Below are 22,718 nucleotides of genomic sequence, written 5' to 3' on the forward strand. Positions count from 1 at the left end.
TCCGTGCGCGCCGTTTCCCGTTGACGTTTTCCAACGAGGGCCGGCGGCGGCGGCGGCGACGGCGGCGGCGCCGGCGGCGACGATAACACACACGGGACTGCACCACGGGGAGTCGACGCACTCTGGTGCCCGGCGGCGCGGCGTGGCGCGGGCGCGCGGCGCGGTAATCTCGAAACGGTATCGCGCGGGAAGCGCGGCCGATGGTAATCGCCGTTTTGAAAGTCCGCCACCTCGCGCGAACGAAACTTACGAAACGGACACACACCTGTGTCGTCCCCGGCCATCCTCGCCGGCGCTCGATTCCTAACCCTGGGAAGCGCGAGGCTGCACCCGCTTCACCGCGGCTCAATTCGTCATCGGGCAGAAATACAAAACGTCGCGACGACGGATTCGTCCTCCTCTCGTCGTTCCTCCTATCGTCTCTCCGCGGCTCTGATGAATCTCTCTCTCTCTCTCTGTCTCGCTGCTCGAATATCGCGCGCGCGAGACTGGCGGCGCTGCGGCGCTCCCACAGCCGCAAGCGCGATGGAGTCGGTGTCAGTGTTGTCATCCTGTGTGGTGCACGACTGACAGCTAACCGCTAAACGGCGAGCCGAGCAGCTGAGCCGAGCTCGACGCGGCAGCCCCCGTAACGTCGTGTCAATTGTAAGGTACGTCGTGGAGATCGACGACAACGAATATCCCTGACGGCGACGATTCCTGACCGTCGACCTGACCCCGTCCCGGGGCGAGGAGACCTCCCCGCACGCGTCGAGTCCGTGTGGCTCCGATTTCTTTTGGCTGCAAGCGTTTTTACACTTTCTCGGAAAAACGGAACGAGAGTCTAATTGAACTTCTCGCGCGGGGAAAAGGAGCAGGAGGCTGCAATTGAAAAAACAAGCTTACACTGAATTTTACACGTAGGTTTTACCCTTCCCAGTCGCTTCTTGCATTCATACTTGTATACCTACCCTCCGGAGCAAGTGTGGCAAGTCGAGAAATAAAAGATGCACAAAGTGAATCGGCAGTCGAACCGAATGGCAATCGTCTCTCTGCGATGCACGAAGAATAGAACGGAAATTGCGAGAAGAGGGATTGCGACTCGGTGTTCCGCCTCGTTTTCAGCTTTCTCCTTTCTAACGCTCGCCGTGTGCTTAGAGTAAGGTATAATTCTCTTTGACTATATAAGTATGGACTGACAGTAATTAACTTCACACGTGTCGCCAAGCTGGAAGATGTAGACTCCACTTCGGTCAGTAATTTTCTGCGGGGAGGAGGAAGGCTCCTGTGAAATCAGCGTGTTTACGACACGTGTAAAGGAAAGGTGCTGAGCCTGTTTTTAATTTCATTCCGTCGATTTGAGATTTTTTTTGGCTCCCTATCAATTTTCAACATAATATTTAATACATTTTGACAAATATTTGATATTTTTTTTACTGACTGGGGTGGAGCCTAAAAATCGAAGTTCGATACCTCAACCAACTTCAGCTCGGCGACACTGGGCATATGTCTTTTACATAGTAAAATCGGGGGGACTAGCAGTCCATATTTATATAGTCAAAGATAATTCTTACTTACACTTCCTTCTAGGACAGCCTTACATTGGCGCTTTAGAAAATAAATGGAATTCAAGTGTAGGAAACAGCTGAAACAAGTAGCTAAGAATAGCTAAAAAGTTTAGCGTACATAAGATATGCCTGTGTTACAATTTACATTTTTGCATGTAAAAATGAGATTGGTGTACGTTTAGGTTTACTGAAAGATGGAGAGGAATGAAACAAAGCGAACGGAATCTCTAAGAGGAATCTAGAAACGAGGACTCGGCCGACGTCGCGCGAACGGATGGCGGGACCGTAAAGAGAGAGAGCAGAAAATGCGAAGCGATGGATGCTCTTAATTGTCAGTTTTACGAGACGGGAGTAGCGAGAAGGTCAACCAGCTATCGTTATCGTCGTCGGCGATTCGCTGTTTATCGACGTCGCGCGCCGATCACGAAAAGTCCGCGAGGCGATAAAGTAATTATAGAAACGCCAGAAAAAAAGAAAATTAAAAGACTCGTGTCGCGCTTATTTGCAAAATCATATGCCGGGATTGGTTGCGATCCGAGCGGGCCAATCCGGGTTCGATGCCGCGGACGCGCGAATGTGATCTTCGCTCGTAACGATGACGAAGGGGCGAGATAATTTATTGGCTTAGAATATTTTCATTTCGAAGATTAAGTAAAAAATTACATCGTTTAATTGGTAATTGGAATTATGGAAGCTGTATATTAGCTGTACGCTCCGCTGTTTCTAGATTCTTCCATATGACGATTGAGAAACGATGACCTTCTTCGAGAAGGAACGTCTTGTTTGCCGATTCGTTGCTTTATTTCACTCAGAGGCGGACGCTGAAAAATTACTCGCATCTTTAACACACTATTTATCGTACCGAGGACGAGGGGCTAATTAAAGCACTCTTGGAGCGTAGAAAAGTTCATTAAGATAATCGGCCGCCATAATAATGCAACCCGGCCGAGTGCGGAAAGATTGATCGGCAATCGTGCCACGCGGCTGTTGCCCACTGAACTGTTTTCAATTGTTTGCACGTGTTCGCGGGTTTTATCGTTGCATTGCCCGCCGTGTTTACTGATTGAATTGTTGGGGATTGTTCAACCTCGTGGGTGGGAGTGCGCGTTCAATTGCGGTATTTTGCATTGTGTCTATAACGTCGTTATCTGCAGCTGTATGAAAAAAACGTTGTCGCCGATAATACCACTGGAAAACGTATCCATAAAATTACTACATTCTAGATAAGTAAATGACGTTGACGTTACATGATGAATCTGCGAATTTGTTCTTTTTTTTTAATGGTATCGTCAAGCCGAAAACGAGAACAGGCATTAACGCTGATTAGGCATTAACGTATTGACGAAATTGAATCTAGATATTGGACTAATTATCTCCGTGAATATTTATAGTGAATAGTTTATGGCAAGTAATAACAATTATTTTTCTTAATTTTTCCGTTTAACAGTCCCTCAAGCGATTATCGAGACGCAACGTGCGGCGAACAATTGAGTCTATCGCTACGCCTTTTCCGAGATCAATTGCATGTTATTATCGTGTACATCACATGTGTCACACTTACATGACGCGTTTATATAGTTCGTTGATTCTTTTCCCGTTTCTCGATAGACTGGCGAGGGGCCAACGCTGCGTGAACCACGATTTTTCGTCGTGGAAGAGAACCGATTGGAGGCGCCGGAGGCTCGACCGTGGATTTCCCCTTCCTCGTTGCGCGGATAGTTAATATCCGACGTCCACCCCCAGCCGAGGACTCGAGCTGGGGACACGAACTGACGAGCAAGAGGAGTGTACTCTCGTTTCCCGACGTGCGCGGATAGGCACCGTGTTCGACTTACTCGTTACCGACGTAATTTCGTTAACGATAATTTCGATTAAGTAAGCCTAATTTTTGTCTTTAATATGCGGTAACATAAATTTTGTAAAAGTGTCTCCGAATAAACGGTTCAAATTTAACGCAAGTAGAACTACAAGTAGAATTTTTTTTTTTTTGACAAACAACAGTTGAAATCAGAGATGTTTGAAAACTTAACTCTCTAGACTGAAAATAGCAAAAGCATGAATTCAATCTTCTTCAACATTTTCTCTGAGGGAAAATATTGAGTTTGATTCGTTAAAGGATCATTAACATTGGATCTGTTTATTTTAAAATATTTTGCGTATGATAAATAGAACTATCTTGAAAGTTACTTCAAATCTCCTGGCTCATTTCATTAGTGCTGGAAATCTTATAAAACTCTGCAGTTAGAATTTGAATTTGTAAATTAATTTTACATTATTAAATTCTATTTGTGAGTAAATAGAAAAGCAGGTAATTAAAAATTTTTTTATTTGTGAATGGAGTTATCTTTCTCTAACATATTTAACTGTATATTTAAGATATGTATAATATGTCTAGTTTACAATATTTGATATGACAGATTGTTGCTGAGTGCATATTATTAATATTGCAAATAAGATCACTGTCGTTCTCCGAATCTCGATATTAAGTTCTCGGTAATCTCAATATTAATCGCCGAAAAAGATCGTGAGCTATCGCGCATTAAAATATATTAAGGCTATCAGGATATATTAAGAATCATAATTAATATTCTTTAGTATTCTAATTTTCTAGCATCACAGCAATTATATTTTTGCGAGGTATTTAAAATTTGTTTCTCAATTCTTAGATTTGAATGGAGAACGAACGATCGGTAATCAGAAGGAAGCTGGTTCGCGCCATAAAGTAGTGAAGGCGTTCAGAACTTTAATTTTATAGCTTTAACAATTAAACAAGTCGAATCCTGTCTATAATTAAAACGACAGCTGCCTGGTCATCGCGTCACGTTTTCCAACGCGGATCTGTAAGAATCGAGAAGAAAAGTTTACCAGAGAGGAACGGCTTTGCGTTCTTGAGGCTCGTCGCTAGATTTATGAGTGGATCGTCACATGCTCCGAGAAGCGATAACGAGGCACTGTCGTCGTATGGCGGCACGGGAGCGAGTATCGACAGATAAGAATTGCCAGTGGCGGTAGATCAAATCCTGCCATCGCGGCTGTAGCAGCGATTTCTCGCATGGCCGCGTGCGTTTCCATTCTGACACAGTATAGTGATGATGGCTCATTGATAGTGCTGGTAGAGGCGACAGCGGCAGTAGCGACGGCAGTGATTGTTATCGAAGAGTCTATAAATCCCGGATTACCGTTCACCAACGTTTCGTACTCCGCGAAGGTTCCGCGAAGCTTCCGAGCCTTCCCCACGGAAGGCTGCAAACTGGTGATCAATCGCGAATACGTGGGGATGTTATGTAAGCTGGATTCGCGTTCGGTAAACATATTCGACACTCCCGTGTCGGGATCGGATTTGCAATGCGTCGTAATGTTGCCGAGTCGCGAGGTTCTGATTACAGAACACGATAGTAAAGTAAAATATCAGTTGCTCTTCTTGACGCAAGTCTTTTGACTCGCCTTTGAATTAAGGTGTCACTGCAGCACTGTTTCTTAAAAAAAAAAAAAAAATCATAATGTATTCTTTGATCATGTATTGAAAATGTGAAGCACAATCTAATTGTCAGCGCCGAGTATAGTTTTTCGACTCTCAAGTGACGTACGTGACGGGACATATCGATTATGCATCTCAGCACGTGTTGGTTTACTCAGCCCGACGTGAGGAATCCCGGTCTTTCAGGTGATCAAGTTACTTGGTCGAAGGATGCACGCCAGAGGCAGCGCGAGGACAACCTGTGCGCGTGGTTGAGCTCGGACGAGATAGCGAGTTACGAGGAAGATGCGCGGTTGAAAACCGAGGAGCCCGAAGAGGAGGACGAGAAGGAGCGCGAGGAACGGGGCTCAGGGATGTCTACGGTGTCGATCAATAAGCTGCAAGTTCTGTGGGATCATTTCATCCACGCCGAACCCCAGAGTTACGAGGTATCAAACATGATTTCCGAAATTAATGCTCTCTCTCTCTCTTGACTCTCGAAATTTTGCTTTCTTTTCCTCTTTAAGTTTTTATGGGTTTTTATGGGTCATTTAATTTTAACAAAACTCAACCGTTATACTCCCATAAATCCATTGTGGCAAGGAATCTTTTCTTCATGTGTTTTATATATTGATATGACGCACGGGAATAAATTATTGTCAAATTCAACGCTGATTTGTAAAGCCTCTTGCATTGTAATTGGATTGTTTCCGCGTCCGGAGACACCGCATTGTAGTGGCTTACGAAAAGAAACGGATGCCTTACAAGTTACCTGCGCCTTGCTTGTCAATACTTTGTAGAAGGCATTGATGTAATACACATCTTTGGTTACAATCGTCTAATAATTAATTGAAAAAGCGTATCATTTAATCTAATGATACGCTTTTCTAATTAGTTATTAGATTTCTTTCATAAATAAATAATAGAATAGAGAAAAAGATACAATTATGTTGAATGTTATGTTAATTATGTGCTAATAAAATATGACACATAAATATTTAATTTTAAATTAATTTGTAGCAATTGTAAGATTTTATTTATAATTAATTTTCTGTGAACGGGGCATATTTTCATTGCTAACAGTTATTTCCATCGTGAATCACGCTTATACGTGCCGGATCACATGTCGACAGTAAACAGACTATTTGTGATATGTTGCGCATACATTAAAAGATCGCTAGACACAATCCCTATTTCCGGCGACGGAGGATAACGAAAATTCGGAATGCTCCAGTTTCATATCTAACGCTTATTAAATTGAGAATATCGCAAGTAGCGTGCCGCAAGTATGTCATTTTGCAATGCTTAATCATTATGTTTTTCATTTTGTGTCCGCTAAAATGGTGATTAGTATATCGCTTAGAGACGCGAGCAAATTATCTTTGTCAACTTTGGCAAATAATGAACGAAATCTCTCTCTCTTTCTCCGATGTTCTCTCTGTTCCCTCTTGCTTATCTCTGAGCTTATCCCTGTTGCTTATCCACTAGTTTCTTTTTTGGTACGATATTTTAACATGACTTGTTTTTTTCTTACGAACCGTATCGCATCTTCTGAATTACCGAACTCGCGTTTACGGATTAAGAATAATTAGTGACAGTTAATTGCGTTTTATGAATTCTAAGTAATAACCGTCTCTGCAGATTACAATTTTTTTTTTCACGAAAGATATTTGCTTATATAAATTCTGTTGATAAGTGAGCTTATATATAAATTCTGTTGATATGCTAGCAAAAGCATGATGTCACATACACAATGATTGTTTCAGAAATCGTCCTGGCTTGATATATTTCTGGCGGAATTGCTCGCGCAAATTAAGGAAGGCAAAGACGTGAAAGATGTCCTGTCTTGTTGGTGAGGATCTCAAGTCATTACTTAATCCACCTATATTAGTCATTACTCTTAATCCATTTATTATTATTCTGCGCAATACTTTCCGTAAAGCTATATGCGATACTTTCCGGGAAGCGTGTACGATTACGCGTTTATTTTTACAACTCGCCGTCTTCGCCTCAACCACAGTATGAGAATTCGATCGCGCTTCTGCGGTTGCGACGGAGAACTTTTACGGTAGCTGCAGGCTCGACTGACTTTCGATCCGATAGTTCCCGTTTCATTTCTTTTCTGCCACTCACGCGCCTGTTAATTGTATTTATTTATTCGATTGTTTTAAATGTCTGATTAAACTTAACAGCGTGTTGACTACAATATTCACACATATATGTGTATAAAAAGTCATTGTCCTCTCTTGCATATGTCCGTATATTCTATTGCGACTCACTTTCTGATAAGCGTTGAAATAAATTTTCCTTTCTCTGCTCATTGTAAAAAGTGGCGTGGTATCACGTGAACTACTAGAAATAACAAATACATACGAGTGAGCAACTGTCATATCTCACTGATAATTCACATCTGATAATTCGATCAACCCGTTGATTGAGAGACAGTGGAAAAGACATATCTATATACATCAAGCGCATATCCTTTTGTTTTCAGTTCGGTTGGCGTTGGCGGCGTGTCGACCCTCGTGGCCTGCGAATTGCTCTCGGACGTGCACGAGTTGTGCGGAAGCAGGAGCGACGGCGGCGAGCTGATCGGTCTGCGAAAGTACCTGGTACAGGATCGCGGCTGGCGTTACCTGGCGGTGCTGCATCTGTTGGGCGTACGCGGTCTGTCATGCGGTCGCGAACTCGTCGCGCTGCTGGTTGCTCTCTACCAGGTCGCGTTCCAGGATGGAGCCGACTCGGGGGCCGACCTGACCACCGCGTCGCAAAAGTCGGACAGCGGCGAATCCGCCGTCGTCGGGCCGTCGACACGTAACCAGTACATGAGATTTCACTGTAACGACGATACCGTCGACACGGTGAACATCGAGCTGCACGCGAAACGCAAGAGCACCAAGAACTGCGGCCGCAGACGTTTCTCCCACGAGGGCGACACGCCGTCGCGCAGGAGAACCGCTCGTCGACACGTTGTCGGCGCTACGAAGATCTACCAGTCCGCCAGTCACAAGCAGAAGAAGCCGTCGTCGATCTTGGAAGCGCGACGTAATACACCGGAGGACGAGACGAGCAGCGAGTTCGAGCCGTCGACGGACGGCATCGATCCGGCACGTTCTCTCACGCTGAAGATCCGTCTGAATCCGATGGACTTTGAATATTTCACGTCGATCGTGAGGAGCGACGAGGAGCAGAAGTGGCAGGCTGAATTGTACGAGCTGCCACCTCGTCCCGTGAGGAAAACGCCGCGCGATTACATCGACGAGAGGATCCGCGACGTATTGGACGCCGACATCAGTAACTTCGAGATTAGCTTGCTCATCATACAGCTGCTGCAAGGCTTGCGCGATTACGACACACCCGCGGAGCAAACGCCAGCCGTGCAGGTTCTAAAATTTGCCCTGGACACGCTGTGGTCGCTGCAATTCGGCATAAATGGCAGCAGTTTGAACGGCACGGAAAGTGCGACCCTGAAGGCAGCCGCCGCCCGGCTAATGTTGACGGCTCTGGAGCGCGCTTTGAGGGCCGACGAGCCCACCACGGCGGTGATTCACAACGGCCTGCTGCCGATGACACTGAGATTGCTGGAGAACGCCTGCAGCAAGCCGGTGGGCGTGTTGAAGCCGGAGGAAGGTTCGCTGCTGCAGGAATTCATCTTCGCCACCATCTACGGGATCGTCACGTTCCTCTACTGCCTGTTGCACCAGCGTAGCGGCAATGTCGACAAGCTGTCGGACTTCCTCGAGTTGTTTCGACTCTTCGTCGAGAGCCAGGACGGCAGGCTCGTCGAGAGAACGGTGTTCGCGATCGTCGATCTACCCAGCGTCGATCCGGCGAAGTCGATAGTACGGGCCAAGAAGATAATCGACATAATGGGCGCGCTGACCAGCGGACTGAAGTGCGTTCGCCGCGAGCTCTCGCACGCCACGCAGTGCCACAGGGCCAAGCACAAATCCTGCATCGACCACGTGCAGAGCCATCATCACTCGGACGTGCTCGGAGCACCGTACTCCCAACCGATCGTCGGCGTGGCCGATAAACAACTGTGCTGCATCTCGTCGTTATTCGCGACGCTCACGAGCTTGCTGAAGGAATCTCATCTGTTCGCGAGCGAGTTGCAGGTGAGGCTGATTGGGATAATCACCGCCGCCGGTACGTGCTGTTGCTTCCCGCCAAAGATACTCGTCTCGAGCGTCATCGCCTGTCTGAGAAAACGCGACTCCGCGACATACGCCCCGGCGGTGGCGTTCCTGGAGCGTACCGTCTTCCGAGAGCTGGGCGCCTACTCGGCGGCGGATGCGTGCGACACTTGCGACAGACCGGCCAATTACTCGTGGGACTTTCTGGAGCTGTACGTCGACTTGCTGTGCCCCGACGATCCGAAACTCTGCTACGTCGTCATGGCGCATCTGCTGAAGGTCACACCCGGCTGCCGGTTTCACGTCAGGGAGCAGCTTCTCTTCAAAGTCTTCTATCCGACTTTCCTACGCGCCAAAGCGCATTACGTGACCGATAAGGGCAACGCGACGGCGAGGTTCCTCTTGCAATCCTGTATGTCCGTTATATCGTGTTTAATCGTGAACCTGAAGATGTGCGAGAAATTCATGGAGATAAACGGACTGCACGAGATACTGTCTCTAATATCGGACACGGCATTCACCAGGAGCGTCTACGCTCTTCTGGAAGTCACCGTGACTGTGGAGATCTGGAGCATTTGCAAGGAACCAGACGATACAGAAAGTACCGAAGCACCGGCGACGAGATTCCTCTTTGAAACCCTCGAGAGAGAGACGAACGGATTGTTCGTCAGCCTGCAGCGTCTCGAGGAACTGAGAACGGCGGAAGAGAAGGCGGACGAGCGAGGCGAGAAGGATATGCATTCCGACAATCAAGAGGCTGAATTGTCCGATCCCAGAGATTTGAGAACGGAGATCGCTGAAACGGCGATTGAAGATCTCGATGATACAACTCTATCGCAACTGCCTGAAAGTGATACTCATCGCGAACAATTAGAGAACAAGACTGATTTCGTAGTAGAGGCTCCAGCAATTTCGAATCCGCTCGAGAAGTTTTACCCTCCCGCAGAAGAGGCCATCGAGGTGTGCGACGACGGAGACGCGTCGTACAACAAATTTAGCCTGCATCAGGCTAGCGCAGCGTGGAGGGCTGCCGCAGGGGTAGCACTGTGCAGTCCGAAATTCCGCACTGAGCTATCGACACATCCGGTATCCGGGAAATCGTTGCAGTTGTTCAAGCTGTTAACTGTGGGCATCGCCACGGATAGTATCGAAGGTATACAGCTGCGACATGTGAAGTAATAATACCTGAGAAATTATTACTAAAAAAATTATTAATGAATCGTATTGTGTTTAATTTTTTCGCTGCAGATAATTCAGCGCATAAGCTCTTCGAGGCCCTGATTACGTGTTGCCTGATATCTCCGTTGTGTAAGTGTATTCATGTTACGAATGCGATTAATAAAAGCGCGCAACATACACACGTCGATTACGTATGTATATGCATGTATATCAGTCGCTCGTGCAGCTGCGGCGCGTTATAATCCGAAGATGTTTCGCGCGTCAGAAAAACAGTTCAAGGAATGTAGGCGGATGGTAAACGTCACTCTCGAAATCTCGGTTAATCGTGACGTTATCTAATTTACACGTGTAATTATATTTACCGTTCGCCCCATCGACATTTCATTCCGTTGCTCTTGCCGATTTTTGCGTAACGACAAACCCTCCGCGGTGTAGATGACTGCGACGTAGTCATGGAGTTGGGAAGGACGCTGATGAATACCGGGATTACGCTTGGCCGTGGAATAGCTGTGATAGTGGACGCGGTGTTGAAAGTCTCCATGCTGAGGCCAGCGCAGGAAAACACCATACAGCAGCAACCGCGTCCCAGAGTACGTGCTGCCAACATTGATCTTTACATTAATTGTTAAAAGTCGAGAATTTATTAATTTATTAATGCAGCTGTTTTTTTTTTTTTTAACAGCTACCAACCATGTCGTTGGAGACTCTACCGGATTACGGCGCGGACGATAGTAGTACCGGCGAGTACGTAACTGCTGACGATGGATACGAGGCAGATATTGAAGTGCCTGGGAAAAGTACCAACAGCAACATCTCGAAAAAAAGCAGCAGTCCCCTTGGACCTGTGATAGAGCCGAGAGGTCATGCCAATGCGCATCCTGCTCTATGCTCCTTGGCGATAGATCTTTTAATTCATTTCAGCGAACAGTAAGCCCTGAATACTTTCACGAATTTTCGTACATGTCAACTGTGTTATTTTATTATTTTACTTCATGACGCCCTTTTTTTTTTACAGGGGTTTAGATTTGGAGAGAGGATCGATAATAACTGGTGGATTGCGAAGGGTCGCTGTTACTTGCCGAGAAAGTGCCTCAAGTTGTGCCGCTCTCGCGGCCTCGGAAACTATTACGAAAATATTGAGCGGTTTTAAGGATGTATTCACGGATAACGATCCGCGATATCGAGGTAGTTTTAATGGGAGATATACGCAAAAATATTAGTATCAGTGCACTGTATAGTGCATTTTTGCAGATTTGCAGCACGCGGCGTTGGAAGTTTTTACATTATTGGCGACGCAGTCAATCTCATCGACGGAGCTGGTCGCGTATCTGTCGTTTTTCAAAGTGAAGAAACCGCCGCTGTTGCCGTTATTGGAGCCGTTGTATCACCTGGTGCTGGCCGCTCGACCTCAGCCGAATTTCATCCTGTTGTTCCCCGTGAAATACGACACGAGAGCGTCGCTGAAGATCCAGACGGAGGAGCACAAGAATCTGGAGAAGGCCGAGAACCTCGTGAACAATTTCAGAAAGAAGCACCTCGCTACGGGAATCTGCAGCCCGTGGTCCGTGCACGCGACGTGTCTGCCCATCGGGCCGGAACTTGCTTGGTCGGTGTGGTTGCACGGCTGCTCCGTTTCTATGTGGTTAAGGATAGAAAGAGGGCTATTAGTCGGCGGGCGTGCGACTGCCAATACTTCCCCGCTGCTGGATTCGGACAGCGAGAGTCTGTCGGACTGGGGTATCCTATCCGATGACTGGAGTCGTAATGGTTAGTAGAGAAAGGAAACTGTTATTAATTGTTAGCAAACGATTACGTTTATTGTTCCTAATTGCACACTAATATTATTGATACATGGAAGAGATTTTTATTTACTTTATAAGTATTTATTATATTTTTTATTCGGATGCATTTATAAAAGTGTCGCGAGAAGAACAAATATCAATATATAATCTTTCTTCCAGTCGTAGCAGGTTCTGTATCGCCACCCACGCCGACGTCAGTAATACATTTGATGTCCATTGGGTTCGAATCGCTGGTTTTGGAAACTTGGCTCGACCTCAGATCAGGTCAGATTCACTTTTAAAATTCGCAAATTATCAGTTATAAGTGAAAGCTCGCGCTGAACATTTATTTCATTATTTAGATAAATTAATCTTACGGCTTACTCGACCGGACGACAAGATGAACCGAACGATCTCCGAAACTTCGATAAACGGCATGCTGCCTTCGGGATGCTGGCACCACTTGACTTTAAACATTAAAGATACCGTCTTGAATAAGCGCAGTGCTGTGGTCGAGGTCACGCTCTGGATAGACGGTTGGAAAGAAATCAATGCTCAATTACCGTTTGACGGTTTACTGGTGAGGAAGCCCGGTACCACGTGTATTTTGTTAGGTCAAATCGGATCGAGCAGCATTGGCGCATGGTACCTTGGGAATTTAATGATTTTCAGGTACATTATTTTGTTACCATTCAAGTGATTCATACATAGTAGAATTATCTGTATATCTCATATGATTATTATTCGTAGATGTCCAGTGTTTACGAAAGAGCGTGCGTTGCATCTGGCCGGTCTCGGACCAAATTACACCAACTTGGCAGATTGTATTTTAAACACGGTGAAACCCGATTTTGCACCTCTCATTGCGTCCGGCGCATTGAATGGCGTTCGCGAAGTGAAATACGGTTAGCATCGTATTATTATTAATAAAGTATTTTCAGATATGTATAACACATTAATAACTTAATATTGCATCTATACGAAATCTGAGACTCTAATATCTTACTTTTTGTACATTGCAGAAGGAGGTAAATTTGATTTGAGCCGACGGAAGTCTTATGGTGGTACTTATTTGAAGCACGCCGTCGAGACAGTAGTATCAGAATCGAAAATCGATTGGGATTCCGTTATGGACGTGACAAACTCACATCTTGGCGAGCTGCAAGATAATTTGCTTCTCAGTTACGAGGCTCAAAACCCCAATATCGTGCACTTGTATCCTCAAGCTGTCGCTAATCCTGCTGGTAAGTAATACATTAATATGCTATACATTTTGTAATGTTATATGAATTATCATGCAATTTATGTTATTGTGTATTATTATTTTTATCATTATTTTTTATAGTTGTTGCGAGAAGTATCTTCCCGGGCCAACCAGGTTTCAGAGTCGTTTCAGTCCCGGAGCACAGGGTGTCGCAGCAGCCGCCTCTCTCGATACCTCCAATGATGTCTACTCGCTTAGAGAGCCAGCAATACCGAGGCCTTGTGCCCGCGGCGATCCTAGTGGGCGGCGTACCAGTATTTTTATATCTCTTTGCGAGAGTAAGTACTTTTTTTAGATCGATTAAAAAAAAAAAAAAGATTAAAGCATGTCTCCTCTAAACATTTGTGAATCTTTGCAGGTGGTCGAATTAAACTCCACCGAGGAAGAGCAAGCCCTGGCCCTGTCCATAATCCTGCATCTTGTTCGCAGCGATTCAGAACTCCTGAATCAATATCGATCGGACGGCGGGACGTCATTGATTCTGCGTGTTCTAGAATCGTCTAGGTGTCACGCTGGTAGGCACATTCTGAAGGCGATGCTCGACGCGGCGTGCGACAGCTCGATCATCATCAAGGACATCGGCAGCGGTAACCATTCGATCTCGCAAAATTGCGAGGCTGTTATCATAGACCCGGGATTGATCAAGGGTGCGCTTACCGCGTGGAGAGCTTGGGTGAAATACGACACGTTAAATTTACTGCTGCAAGCGTTACTAATTTTACTGCGAGATCAACATTCGCATCGTGAATTCAATGCGTCGCAGTTAAATCGGGTCGGTATCGTGGATACGATTCTCACCTTATGCAAGGTAAATAAAAAATACATACAGCTGTACACAATAAAATACACGTCGATACGCGATACTTGTATATTTTATAATTTTGTCTTTCTCGTAGGAGCACTTCATGTACGAGATGCACGAAGAAGAAAGTACCATATTGGACTCGAATACCGGAATCGCTATCGTGGAACTGATGCGCGCCCTAATGGGCGCACCGCCCGAATTTGCTCACTTGGTCGCCATCACCGATTACCTAGTCCTCGTTCATCAAGCCTCGGAGACTTACGTCACTCACTCGCGATACAATATCTATTTTATGTTGCCGCAACTCAAGGAGAAGGATTCGAAAAGGAGCGGTAATGTCATTTCTGATGACTCGATAGGCATAGTGGAGAACAGCAAACTGAACAAGGCATTGACGAACGAGCAGGTATGTAATATTTTTCACTGTGAAATTTCTTCGCGAAGATTACACGAACATCACAATATTGCGATTGTTCGCTTTCTTAGATTCAAAAGACGCGAAGTCCTAAAAAGAAGGATCGTAAAAATGTGCTGTCATCGGACAATACAAGTGCCGGAGAAGATTCCGGAATTGCGGGTAGCGATGGGTCTAATCCTCGAAGCAATGTATGTAAAAAAATGAAAAATCTTTAATACGACATAATTTCACTTATTACTTAATCGAATCGTGCATCGCGTATTATTTAGGACAGGCAATCGTCAACGTACGCGGACGAGAGGAGGGCCTGCCAGGGCTTAGTCTGCGAGGGGCTGTTATTGCTATTGAGAGATGCTGTGAGAGTGTTACCAGACTCTCAAGTTGGCTTAGTGCTGAAGCACGTTTTGAGAGCTGAATTGCTATTGGTTTTAGCCAATGATCCCGACAATCGCGTACGCACGGCATTGATCAAGGTAAATAATTTCTTAGTGCAACGCACGTAACGTGTAACTTTTGCCGCGACACGGAGCGAATGAAATGTTTCATCAGTATCTCGTGATATCTTACAGGTGGTGCAAACCTATCTGCAACGCGCCAGCGATGAGGAAGTTAACAAGTTTATAAAACAGAAGTACTTCATGCATTTAGGGAATCAGATAGCTCTGTATACCGGAAGCGAGTCGCTGATCGTCGCTTTAGAGAACTTAGCTCTGCGGGGGCCGACGTTGGCGGCGATGCCGCCGTTAATGGCGATGATTGCGAAGGCCGCGGGCTCCGATTCGAACGTGGCCAGGCCGATAATATCGTTTATCACTGACATAATAGCAAAGGTATGGCAAAGTGGAAAACGCACGACGGCGAATCTGACGTATACGATCGTACAGGGTTAATTTTCGTTATCCTAGAACACGAGTGCGCTGAAAGTACTTCTGGAGCAAGGCCTGATCGAGTCATTGGCACAAGCTCTGGTCGCGGCTGCGCACAGAGGTACCTCGACGTCCCTTCACCGAGACATCCACGTGCTGTTTGTGGCAATCGCGACCAAGCTTCTGGAATTACCGGGTAATCATCAGGTACAGGCGGTGCTCGATCTACACACGATACTCGATTACATGGAACTGTCGGAGAAGCTGCGGTGCCGCGCGAGTTCGACCTGCGCGGCCGTGAGAGACGCCCAGGTAGCGTTGTTCGACGGAGAGTTGGACGTGCTCACCACTAAAATGTCGAATCCTTCGGGATTCCGACTGCGTAGCACGGCTTCCTACTTGGCCTCGGCATCTTACTTTACCTCAGGTATATAAAGATTACGGCGTGCGAAAGTTTCCGGCACGCAAACTATGTGTATTTACAAAAAAAAAAAATTCTTCCAGTTCTCACGACGTCCAGCGAGCAGAGCGATCACGGGTCCCGCTCTTCTAGTTTCGCGAACTTTCACACGAATTCGACCCCGGTACCGCGTGAACCCAGCAAGGGAGAGCTGAACGACCGTTTTCGCATCATTGTGACACGTGCCGTTGAATTTATAATGGCCGCTGACGCGACGCCATCCGTCAACGAACTGCAATTAACGAGAAGGCTGTTTTCCATTCTTTTGCATGGCATGTGCAATCCGCTGGAGAAAAAAAATCACTGGAGCAACACGTGGTCCGTCAGATCGGCTCTGAGAAAGTATACGGCTAGAATTATGGTGTGGCTGCTGGAGCCGCATCAGAGCATCAATACGAGGGTATACGCCATCAGATCTCTAATGGAGGAACCGAGAGCTCGTGAAATCTTGTCGTGTATTCTGGAAGTTCACCCACAGGTATTTACGTTAATTAATTTGTCTTCAACGTGTCTTCCCATTAAAATATGAAATTATCTAATTTATATCGAGACCGGGACTCACCTCACTCACCTACAAGTAGGTCGTTAATTATTATAAAATTATAATTTATAATATGTTATGTCTAGATGGAGCAAAAGTTTACTGTGTTCTTTTGGGACCTGTTGCAAAAACGGGACGAAATGCCGAGTGCCGACGCTAGGGTATGTGCAGAGTTGAGAGAGGGTCTGCGCGTATGGAACCTCGCCAAAGGGATAGAGCAAGCTAGTCCTGAAGTATGGAACGACGAGTTAGCTTTGTTACGTCGAGATTTGCTTCCAGATCAAGATATTTGTATCGACAATTATCCCGCAATTTTAAGGTAGACGCATATTTATATTTATTCTGGAAGTTGGCGTATATTTCTTTTTTTTTAAAGTTCATAAAACGACGGATAATTTTGTGCTAGAATCGGCAAGAGATTCGATGCGTTGGCGAAGCAGCTAACCGAAAGCGCCATGACCATAACGCGCTCGGTTGTGGAGGAACAAAACCGTGAGCGTAAGGTACTGATGGAACAGCTGAAGCACACGCGAGCATTAGAGGCTCAGGCAGTTGCCAGATGGAGGGACATAGCTAAGCGACTAACACACGAACGGGCGCCATGGCATTTTCCCGAGAGCTACCCGAGAAATTGGGAATTGGATCCAACTGAAGGCCCCGCGAGAGTCAGAATAAGGCTTCAGAGGTGTCACTTGAATATCGACAACAGATTCTTTTTGCCGGAGTATCAAGACAGATTAGGTATGTCTACAGCTAAATGAATATTCCCGTAAAATAAAAAGAATTTGTCTTCAGTGGATGCAGTCTCTCAATTAACGTTTACATACGCGAAGAAATTTAGTAAATTAGAGAAAATTTCACGCACACATTTTACATCTTACATTTTATATTTTACAGCGTCTTCTAATATCGAGTTGCCATTATCGTATCTATTTACGAGTGTTCGCGAAGACTCTAACACTGCGGCTCTAATCGAACGGCTGCATACGAGTGAGAAAATACGCAAGATGTCTCAGGCGAAAGTTGTCACACCCAGAGCCGAATTAGCCGGAGAAGTCCTCATTGGCGAGACGTGCGTGTATTTCGTTCCGGACAATCCCGACATGCCGTTACATACGGACGTGAGCAATCCCCCTTATTTTCTCGAATAATTCTATCTCTGTCGATTGTTGAATTATCGATTGATTTCTAAATCAACCGACAAGACTTTCTTAACCATTGTTAATTGTAGATAGCATTGGGTGGCTTCGATTTGGCTGTGGCTGGTGGTACTGCTTGGCGTCTCGAGGATATTCGAGAGTTGCACAGAAGAAGATACCAACTGCAAGAGAGAGCCATCGAAATCTTTCTCATCACTGGCAGAACGTACCTGCTGGCGTTCAATTCGTCCAAGGAAAGAGACGAATTTGCGACGGAACTGTCCGCTTGCAATTTACCGAGGCGAATCCCCGGCGATGACTTGGGGGAGGCTCTAGCCTTGTGGAGGAGTGGCGCGCTCACGAATTGGGAATACATAACTTGCTTGAACAAACTGGCAGGCCGTTCGTATAACGACTTAATGCAGTACCCCGTATTTCCGTTTGTCCTGGCGGACTACGTCAGTGAGAAGATTGACTTGAACAATCCGAAAATTTATCGGTAAATAATATGGAAAATATGCGACACAAAATATATATTGTGAAATATATATCTCGAATGCGCGCGAATACACTTGTGTACTTTACAGGAATTTCAAGCGACCGATGGCTGTGCAAGATAAAAAGAACGAGCAACATTACATAAATAACTATAATGTAAGCCATTAAAAGTTACTATTATTATTGCTTTTTGTAGCATCACACTAATAACTTTATTTTTATTGTGCAGTACTTGAAACAAACTTTAACAGAAGGATTAAATCTAATTGCCTTGAATCAAGGACCATTCCATTATGGCTCTCATTATAGTAATTCTGGAACTGTATTACACTTTTTGGTACGGCTTCCACCGTTTACTAGCATGTTCCTTTGTTATCAAGGTAGCTACAAAAAGATTATTCTTTTACAATGGTACCCATTGAAAAATGGATTATTTTTATAAACCTATTTTTGCTCGTACAGATAACAATTTTGATATTCCCGACCGAACATTCCATGCGCTGGCCACCACATGGAGACTAACTAGCTGCGATTCAACGACGGACGTGAAGGAATTGATACCGGAATTTTTCTATTTACCTGAATTTTTATTAAACTTCGAGGGTAAATCCGAGCGTATTGCAATTAATTGAAAAAAAAAATACCAGAATTAATATATTAATATTAATTATAATACTAATAATATTAAAAATTAATATTAATAAATACGTTTATATGTGTTGCAGGATTCAATTTCGGTGTTCGACAAAATGGCAACAAAGTTGGAGACGTTGAATTGCCGAAGTGGTGCGGCGGCGACGCGCGTCTATTCATACTGGCACACAGAGCCGCGCTGGAATCCGACGTCGTGAGGGAAGTACTGCCGTACTGGATCGACCTCGTCTTTGGATTCAGGCAGACGGGAAGACCGGCGATAGAGGCGATAAATGTCTTTCATCCCGCGGTACGTGCCCTTGACGTTATCGCGGCGTAGCTACGAGCGAATGAATATTTAATAGCTCCTTCCTTGTATCCAGACCTATTACGGATTCGACGTGGAGCAGATAACCGATCCCTTGGAACGTCAGGCGTGGGAAACCATGGTACGAACGTACGGTCAAACGCCCGCGCAATTATTCCGGGCTCCCCATCCGTTGATTCAAAATCTCAGCAATATCACGCTGTCTAATCAAACACCGCAGGTTATTGAAGGGATCAATGGTAATTATCTTCCCGTGGCTTGGACTGTCGATCTATATTAACGACAGTCAAAATTTTAAATGTGTTAAACGTCGCTTAAACTACTGTCTGATGTAATCGCAGGTATAAAATGGGGAAATTATGTGGGCGCGCCCGGCAATGAGCCTGTGTTATGTTGGAAGCTTAAGCACAAAACACCATTAGCTTCACTCGTTCCTTTGGCAACTGGTGACGTTTTTGGCTTGCCTAATTACACCACGCTTCTTATCGGTTACACCAAAGAAAAAGGTTATTGATTTATTCATATTCGCGATTATTGTACACTGCTAATGCTTTTCATACAACACGGAGCTTTAAATACAGATGTGAATGAAAGCCTTTTACGTTTTATCAGGCAGCAGCATGTTAAGCGGTATGTCTGTATTGGGTGTCGCATTAGCGTCATGGAGCGGTACAGATGGAGTCGCTAGATTAAAATGTAAGAAGGAACAACCGCCGAGGCCTCTGATTAAATCTTCAGGCCTTGATCCCGTAAGTATCTTAACACACATTTCGCAATAAATAACGATACCAAGAATTCGATATTAAGAAAAAAAATAGAATATTAAAAAAGAAGAAAACAATTTCTTAAATTTGCAAGATAAAATTATTTCTTCTAAGATAGAACATTAAATATGCAATGCAATAAATATTTTTTAGATCACGACGTTGGCGTCCACTCCCGATTGCGGACAGCTTTGGATTGGACATTTATCGGGCAGAATCACAGTGCATGCGTACACTATAGCGGCTACGGGCAAAATCGAATTCAGCTCAACGTCTGCGACGGTACTTCTGGCTCACAGCAGTCGGGTGACAGTGATATCTCTGTCACGCACATTTAGCGTTGCCTGTTCCGGTGACGGCAGCGGTGTCGTTATTATTTGGGATTTAAACAGGTACACAATACAAAAATAAGGGGAATGAGAGAGAAAAAGAGTTATATTTACATGAGTTCATATATATCTGTGTTTTATTTTCAAACAGCTTAACGTACGTGAGATCGATAGTCCGTGACCAAGGTTACGCCGTACATCTTCTGTGTATCAGCGAGACACTCGGGGATGTGGCCGCCACTTACGACATTTCCAGATCAGAGGGCAACGCGACGACCAACAATCAATCCGAGTTGACGGTGCACACCGTGAACGCGAGGGCCGTGGGCACCATTTTATCCAGACGACGTGTGACGGCACTTTGCTACAGCAACGCGCCGGAGGGCGTTTCTGTCAATGTCATCGCAACTGGCTTAGACAACGGAATAATAAGGTACAACGCGATACCGTATGTTTACTTTGTTAAGTGAATTTTCTTTACGAACGGTTTATTGAACGAGAGCGCGTCTCTTGATTAATGCAGATTATGGAGCAGTTGGGATCTGCAGTTAGTCAGAGAGATTTCGAGTAACGCGAGAGACTGCGGCGCGATAATCGCTGTGGCGTGGCCTTTGGATCAGCACCACTTGTACGCGGTCACGGAGGACTTTACCGTTCTCATTTGGGAGGGATCGAGGCGTCTCAGCAACGGTACGCCGAAATTCGTCAACCTGACGTCATACTGACCTGCGTGGACCCGTCATCCGAACAATTTAAAAGAACGACACGGAGACAAACATGGAGTACGAGCTGAGAAGACAGCTCATATATAGAGAAAGAGATTGTGATTGGAGGGATAAACATGACATTATTTTCTATATTACTCTCGTAATGTTTATGCTAACGTGCAGCTTTTTTTTATCGTTTCTTGTTTTATTTGTAGGTTTTTTTTCCACTCTGCGTTATTATTAATTTAAGAATTAATGTGTTTGTTTCGGCTAATCGCGCTCATCTTTTTTTCTTTCTTTCTTGCATTCCCAGCCGTAATCATGACATGTATTGGAGAAAAAATGAACAATGCGCTGAAGTATTATTCTTATCGATTCTCCCAATATGATTGTACCCATAATTATATATCCTACATTATATTTTTATATAAATTTTTATATCGCATTGCGTATTGAATTCATATAGATTGTACGTCTCATTAGTGTATAATGTTCAATAACGTAATTTATATACATAAATTTTTATAGAATAACATAATGCAGCAACAAAGACGCGTTTACACAAACCACTCATTTTTCCAATGTTTGCATTCTCCTCTTGCTGATATTTCTATGCAAATATATGTATATATGTATATGTATATCAAATAAATCCTTTACTGCATTAAAATACACTGGTATATCTCGTTTCAAATACTCTTAATTCGCTCACCATTAAATCTCATTCAGGCAGGGCTCGATTATCTCGTACATGGGATAGTATTTTGTCGTCCTCCTCGCAATCTGATCCGCCGTGTCTCCGCTCGAGTTAACCAGGTGGGGATTCGTGTCGGGATGCAACAGAAGAAGCTGGAGGGCGGGGGAGTTGTGCGAACTGGCGGAAACCAGGTGTAAGGGCGTTTGATCTCCCTTGCTCCTCGCGTTAACGTCCGCTCCGTTCGCGATCAAGGCTTCGGCGCATTCCGTGTTGTTCCAACAGCAGGCCGAGTGCAGAGGTTGCCATTCGTTTTGGGTTTTAGCGTCTATCCTCGCCCCGGCTTCAAGCAGATACTGTTGGCACAGAGACAGGCATCATGATATGCAAATCAGCTTCAGATTTTGCATACAAAGATGTTAAGAGGATATAAGGTAAACGTACCAGTGACTGAACGCGTATCTATAGCTGAACAAGTACACAAAAATTTATTTTTAAATGACTTTTCTCGTAATATTATAATTTAATTGTAATCTTTAAATATTTTTAACAATTAAATTTTGATATTACAATAAAAAAAGTATATGAGATTAATAAATCTTGTTGTACGTGTTCGGATATAGATACACGTTCAGCCACTGGTACGTTTACCTTAATTTCCTACACCTACCTCCACCACTTGGACATTGTTGGCGTAGCACGCCCTGTGAAGCGGAGTATAGCCGTCCTTATCGGTGCAGTCTAGTAAGAGGCAATTTTTGCTCAATAATTTCTTAATTTTGTCTAGGTTTCCCTCCTCGGCAGCGCTCAACATAGCCTTTTCGTCAGGTTCTGGCAGGAAGAAAGGAACATCGTAAGCGCACGTACATGAAATTAATTCAACGAAAGATTTCTTGATGTTTCGGGATTATAAACACGGAATTTTTTTATTTTCTCCGCTTGTCGCGATTACATAGTTTTCGAATTCAAGGCGGAGATGCATGCCGGTTAGAATCCTAACCTCTCGCATTACGTTCCGCCTCCACACCGTCGTCGTCGTTCTCCCAGGCGCTCACTTGCATACGCTCGCTCGCCGGGCTGCTGAGAATCTTGTCGCGTATCGCCTCCAGGTCCTGCAGCTCGTCATTCTCGTCGTCCGATGACATGCTCGCGTCGTGTCTCAAACAGCGTTC

General features: G+C 45.0%; 2 protein-coding genes across 8 annotated transcripts; one reads left to right on the top strand and one right to left on the bottom strand.

Moving 5' to 3' along the window:
- The first annotated feature begins 523 nt into the window (after positions 1 to 523).
- Positions 524 to 21,526, top strand: LOC105458481 (lysosomal-trafficking regulator). Of its 5 annotated transcripts, XM_011703813.1 has the most exons (36): positions 524 to 1,994; positions 3,156 to 3,422; positions 4,214 to 5,453; positions 6,771 to 6,856; positions 7,499 to 10,293; positions 10,389 to 10,448; positions 10,755 to 10,909; positions 11,002 to 11,246; positions 11,335 to 11,504; positions 11,571 to 12,086; positions 12,281 to 12,385; positions 12,463 to 12,772; positions 12,851 to 13,005; positions 13,123 to 13,344; positions 13,446 to 13,642; positions 13,723 to 14,172; positions 14,261 to 14,575; positions 14,656 to 14,775; positions 14,857 to 15,060; positions 15,157 to 15,417; positions 15,493 to 15,880; positions 15,958 to 16,391; positions 16,541 to 16,773; positions 16,861 to 17,195; positions 17,352 to 17,575; positions 17,686 to 18,092; positions 18,181 to 18,247; positions 18,321 to 18,471; positions 18,554 to 18,694; positions 18,817 to 19,034; positions 19,108 to 19,291; positions 19,394 to 19,558; positions 19,665 to 19,801; positions 19,970 to 20,208; positions 20,297 to 20,578; positions 20,669 to 21,526. In XM_011703813.1, exons 3-36 carry the CDS (start codon positions 5,154 to 5,156, stop codon positions 20,868 to 20,870), a joined length of 10,473 nt encoding a protein of 3,490 aa, XP_011702115.1. In that variant the 5' UTR covers positions 524 to 1,994; positions 3,156 to 3,422; positions 4,214 to 5,153; the 3' UTR covers positions 20,871 to 21,526. The 5 variants fall into 5 exon arrangements, 4 of the variants coding, with proteins under 4 accessions (XP_011702115.1, XP_011702113.1, XP_011702114.1 ...); XM_011703811.1 differs by having other exon boundaries at positions 3,156 to 5,453; XM_011703812.1 differs by having other exon boundaries at positions 524 to 650; positions 3,156 to 5,453.
- On the bottom strand, positions 20,450 to 22,715 carry LOC105458479 (ankyrin repeat domain-containing protein 49-like). Of its 3 annotated transcripts, none has more exons than XM_011703809.1 (4): positions 22,547 to 22,715; positions 22,217 to 22,377; positions 21,565 to 21,902; positions 20,450 to 20,535 (listed from the first exon to the last, which is right to left on the bottom strand). In XM_011703809.1, exons 1-3 carry the CDS (start codon positions 22,689 to 22,691, stop codon positions 21,567 to 21,569), a joined length of 642 nt encoding a protein of 213 aa, XP_011702111.1. In that variant the 5' UTR covers positions 22,692 to 22,715; the 3' UTR covers positions 20,450 to 20,535; positions 21,565 to 21,566. The 3 variants fall into 3 exon arrangements, with proteins under 3 accessions (XP_011702111.1, XP_011702112.1, XP_011702110.1); XM_011703810.1 differs by lacking the exon at positions 20,450 to 20,535 and adding an exon at positions 20,827 to 20,871; XM_011703808.1 differs by lacking the exon at positions 20,450 to 20,535 and adding an exon at positions 21,298 to 21,462.
- Positions 22,716 to 22,718: the final 3 nt, after the last annotated feature.

The sequence above is a fragment of the Wasmannia auropunctata genome, unplaced genomic scaffold (genome assembly GCF_000956235.1).
Source record: "Wasmannia auropunctata unplaced genomic scaffold, wasmannia.A_1.0 LD334508.1, whole genome shotgun sequence".
In the NCBI taxonomy this organism is placed as follows: domain Eukaryota; kingdom Metazoa; phylum Arthropoda; class Insecta; order Hymenoptera; family Formicidae; genus Wasmannia; species Wasmannia auropunctata.

What these genes read in the sequence shown, in the direction of transcription:
- LOC105458479 (XM_011703809.1), bottom strand. Translation starts at nt 22,691, where the DNA reads ATGTCATCGGACGACGAGAATGACGAGCTGCAGGACCTGGAGGCGATA. An exon ending in GGCGGAACGTAATGCGAGAG is followed by an intron (nt 22,378 to 22,546) that starts GTTAGGATTCTA and finishes TCTTCCTGCCAG; the next exon opens with AACCTGACGAAAAGGCTATG. An exon ending in ACAATGTCCAAGTGGTGGAG is followed by an intron (nt 21,903 to 22,216) that starts GTAGGTGTAGGA and finishes CTGTGCCAACAG; the next exon opens with TATCTGCTTGAAGCCGGGGC.
- LOC105458481 (XM_011703811.1), top strand. Translation starts at nt 5,154, where the DNA reads ATGCATCTCAGCACGTGTTGGTTTACTCAGCCCGACGTGAGGAATCCC. An exon ending in GGTTATTGAAGGGATCAATG is followed by an intron (nt 19,292 to 19,393) that starts GTAATTATCTTC and finishes ATGTAATCGCAG; the next exon opens with GTATAAAATGGGGAAATTAT. An exon ending in TTAGACAACGGAATAATAAG is followed by an intron (nt 20,579 to 20,668) that starts GTACAACGCGAT and finishes TGATTAATGCAG; the next exon opens with ATTATGGAGCAGTTGGGATC.